The 4,118-nt window shown below is 38.2% G+C and overlaps 1 protein-coding gene across 1 annotated transcript in view; it reads right to left on the minus strand.

The window, feature by feature from the left end:
• Nucleotides 1-513: 513 nt before the first annotated feature.
• LOC132049780 (uncharacterized protein At5g01610-like) overlaps nt 514-4,118 on the minus strand; it is a 21,280-nt gene continuing 17,675 nt past the window's right edge. The window contains exons 2-3 of the mRNA XM_059440710.1: nt 1,611-1,665; nt 514-1,041 (exon numbers count right to left, since the gene is read on the minus strand). Coding sequence (XP_059296693.1) covers nt 671-1,041; nt 1,611-1,665 — 426 coding nt within the window. The 3' untranslated portion in view covers nt 514-670. The remainder of the gene's footprint in view (nt 1,042-1,610; nt 1,666-4,118) is intronic.

A 4,118-nucleotide genomic window follows, 5' to 3' on the forward strand; every position in this document is an offset into this window, starting at 1 on the left:
AACTAGTTTTTTTAATATTTTCAAACTCGCAAATTTTTTGGAGCTTTGTCCTAAAATTGTACACATGTCTAAAACCAAAACACTTGGCGTAATGTGGTGCTTCTGCCTCTGCTTTTATATATAGACAGATTAGATGAACTGCTTTACTTGACCAAATGATAAATGAAGAGACAATCTCCTTTTTCTTGCATAAAGATTTTGTATTATCTTCTTTCCTCTACAAACTTCAGTAACTTTTTAAGCTTTGTTAACCTCCCCTTAGCTTCCCCCGATCTTTACGGCTGATTGTAAATTCACACAGTATTGTTAATATGTCATTACAGAATATTGGAAGTTGTTTTGAGTTGAAATGGGTTCAAATCGCTCGAACGTTGAACAGAACTAGTCGGGAGTGTGAACTAGGAGGAAGGAATGCCTCGCTAAAAATGTTTGAAATTTTCCCTGCAAAAAATTGTGAGCCAAATGCCTGATCTAGCTTTGGTGAGTTTGTTACTAACTCTAACATGCCAAAGGTAAGGGCCAAACTTTGAAATCAAACTTAGAAAATCAACACAACGATCGCAGCAGCACATAAAAAGAAGAAATAAGGAGTTGGGTCATACAAAAGTTGTCATTCTGAGCCCTCAGAATGGCCACATAGTACATTAAACGTTCAAAGCCAGTTATATCATTAGAACTTTTCAATAGCTACTCCATCTCTCAGAACCTCGTAAGCCTCCCTACTCCGGGATTTCTTCAACCCAGCTGTAAAATGAACCTTGGATTTTTCAGATGAGATGGCAGTAACTTTTACCCACATCATCACTTTTGTTTTCATTCCTTCAATGTCAGCTAGCTTTCCTTTTTCAAGATATCCAGTAACAGCCGTAGAGAAGCGTAATACAGATGAATCCTTGTAACCAACTTCACATACAGAGGGTATATAGACAGTGAGTTTCCTCGTCTCTTCATTAAACTCATAATTGGTGGCATCCCGGGGGAAAATACCTACCGGAATATCATACTCCTTCAGAAGATTTGGCAAGGGCTTTTGCATTTTTCCTACAAACCAAGATTAAGCAGGGATGATAAAGGTTTTGACTTGTACAAAACAACATACTTGATATTCTTGATACAACTAGCAAATCCTCAATAAAATGAAAAAGGGACTTCCCAGTCAGAGAATAGTCTTTTAAACCACAGCTAACCCTCAACAAAAGCATAACAAGAGAAAGATTATGTACACCATATTCAACCAATGTTCCCTCTTTACAAACAAAAAGCTTCCTCACTGCCTTACCATCCCTCGCCACCCAACAAAAAAAAAAAAAAAAAGGAGAGGCAAAAGCACAAATGAATAAGCACACAGAGACACTCTTACAAGAAAATGTTTCTCCCTGGCACTCCTGATTTCTTATTCAACTACTTTACTCACCATTCATAGTATTAATATATATACACTATTCTGAAATATACTTGGCAGCAACATAGAGATTTTATTTTCCTGTCATTGCCCTCCAACTGCCTCGGGGAAAGACATGTGTGCCAGTGGATCAGACAACAAATTTTGAACATACAACGGGGAGGGGGGTATGGAAGAGCATGGCAAGTTATGCAGAGAGAACACAAACCTTTAAGCTTGTTCACCAGCCATTTTGTTCCTCCTTCAATACTGCTTTGCAATGACTGATTATTGGAAAGGAAAAGATCAGTATGAACCAAAAACGGCTGAAACAGTTTTTTTTTTTTTTTTTGATGAAGTAAGAATATTTTTAACAATAAGGGCATTAACTAGCCCATATACAAGAAGTATATCAAAAAGTAGAAAATCCTACAAGAATACATGATTTTCTACGAAAGTCGCCCAATCATCTATACAAAATGTAACCTCATTGGTGCACCAAAAAGAAATAAGGGCAAAGAGGCTATTTCTCAAGTGTACGATATCTTTCTCTATTCCATCAAAAGCTCTCTTGTTCCTCTCATTGCATATGGTCCACATCAATGCTAAAGGGGCAACTTGACATGCCCTGCATCTCCTCCTCCGTCTTCTACGAGCCCAGCTAAATGTGATTTCTTTCACAGTTCTCGGCATTACCCACTCGAAACCAAACCATCTCATCAACTCCCCCCATAGCGAAGATGCTAAACGGCAATGTAAAAGTAGGTGATCTACGTCTTCCCCTGATTCTTTGCACATGAAACACCAACTAACACAAGTAATCTTCTTCTTCCTTAAGTTCGGCACTGTCAAGATCACCCCCCTCGTAGCTAACCAAGTGAAGAAGCACACCTTTTTGATACTCTAGGGATCCATATCGAGGTATGTGGGAAAACAATCTCCTCTCTCACCAAAAGCTTCACGTAATCAGATTTAACGGAAAAGGCGTTGTTTCCCCCAGTTTCCCATTTCCAAACATCTTGACAACTAATAGTGATTTTTTGTTGGTTGACCAAACTAACCAAGTTTTGAAATTCTTCAACTTCCCAGTCTTGCAAGTTTCTTCTAAACCTCAAATCCCAAAACACTTCTCCCCCTTGTAAACTCCATAACTGTACAACCGACATCCTTTTTTGGCAAGAAATCCTATACATGTTAGGAAAAGAGAGTTTCAAAATATTGTTTCCACACCACCTATGACACCAAAAAGCTCACCCTACTTCCCTCACTCACTCGAAAAAAAGTTTTCTCGTTGAACTCTTCCCACTCCTTTAGAATATTTCTCCATAGCCCACACCCGTATGGAAGTGGGGCATTTTTAGTCCTCCACCCTCCTTCATAACCCCATACTTCCGCAATTACCCCTCCAAAAGCATTTACCTCTACCCCAAATCTCCATAGCCACTTTCCTAACACCACACAGAGAAGTGAAATGTAACCAATTGTTTCTTTGTTAAAAATAATTCCAAACTAAGCAAACATCTTCCCCCTTTTTTTTTTTTTTTTTGAGATAAAAAAAAATAATAATAGATGTTTGCTGAGTTTGGAATTATTTGGTAAAGATCTATTATTGTTCCTTAGGAAGAATATAATAGTTCTACACAGGTGTTTCAACTGATGTGCTAGAAAAGTGACATTATCAAGATTTTTTTTTTTTTTTTATGACAGAGAACCCGCAGCCCACTACCCGGTTGCGCCGCAGGTGATAAACCCCGCTCTGTGCAATAGCCCACAAACTACACAGGAGAGATAACCCACTAGGCAAGCCCCATGTGACGAGCGCGACCCCGACCTTAAGGCAAATCCCCCGATGTCGTGAGGGCGAGAGTTTCGAACCTAAGACCCCCATTATGGAAGCCCCTTGCTCAACCAACTGAGCCTATCTTGCGGGTATTATCAAGATTTTGCTGAACCGGAAATTCTTTTAAATCTACCCATCAATTACGGGCATTAGCTTCAGTGCAGCAGGGCACTTAGTGGCTTTGGTTGCCTTCTTTTTATCCTGAAGAACTATCACACTAACACATAAAAGTTTCCATTGGAATATACACATCATCTTGAGGATAAAAGTATTTTCAATTTGTTTTGTTTCTTGCATTCACAATTAATAGCTTCACACTGTCGCATTCATCGGCGTGCCCAAGTGTCAAGCTTATGCTCATGTTAAACAATAACGGCGGAGAAGATGAACAGAAGGCTCCTTCATCTCCACTGTATATACAGAGTTATATTGTTCTTTGAAAACAATCAACTAGGCATTTGGACAATTAAGTGATATTTGAAAGAGAGAAAAAAAAAAAAAGTACTACCGAATTTGAAGTTGAAAAATGGTATTTGGAAGTTGAAGTTGTGTTTGGACATGTATTTCACTTGAAAACAAAAAAGTTGAAGTTTTCCGAGTGAGAAAAAAAATTCTCTTTTTCAGATTTGAAGAACTCATCTTAAAAAACTAACCGAAAAATCATTCTAATCCATAACCAAACAATGTTTAGAAAATATTTTTTGCAAAAAAAAAGGAGATAAAAACAGTAAAAAACCCATGTCCAAACAGGCCCTAATAAAGGCACAAGAGATGCAATTCATCAAAATTAAAGGCCAACCACACAATTAAGTCCACATGAGCACTTAGACCAGCAATAGCAAATCTAGAATTGTCTCAGGAACACATGGGAAATACATAAAAACTTGAAGAGCAACA

Source organism: Lycium ferocissimum, chromosome 3 (assembly GCF_029784015.1).
Source record: "Lycium ferocissimum isolate CSIRO_LF1 chromosome 3, AGI_CSIRO_Lferr_CH_V1, whole genome shotgun sequence".
Lineage (NCBI taxonomy): Eukaryota > Viridiplantae > Streptophyta > Magnoliopsida > Solanales > Solanaceae > Lycium > Lycium ferocissimum.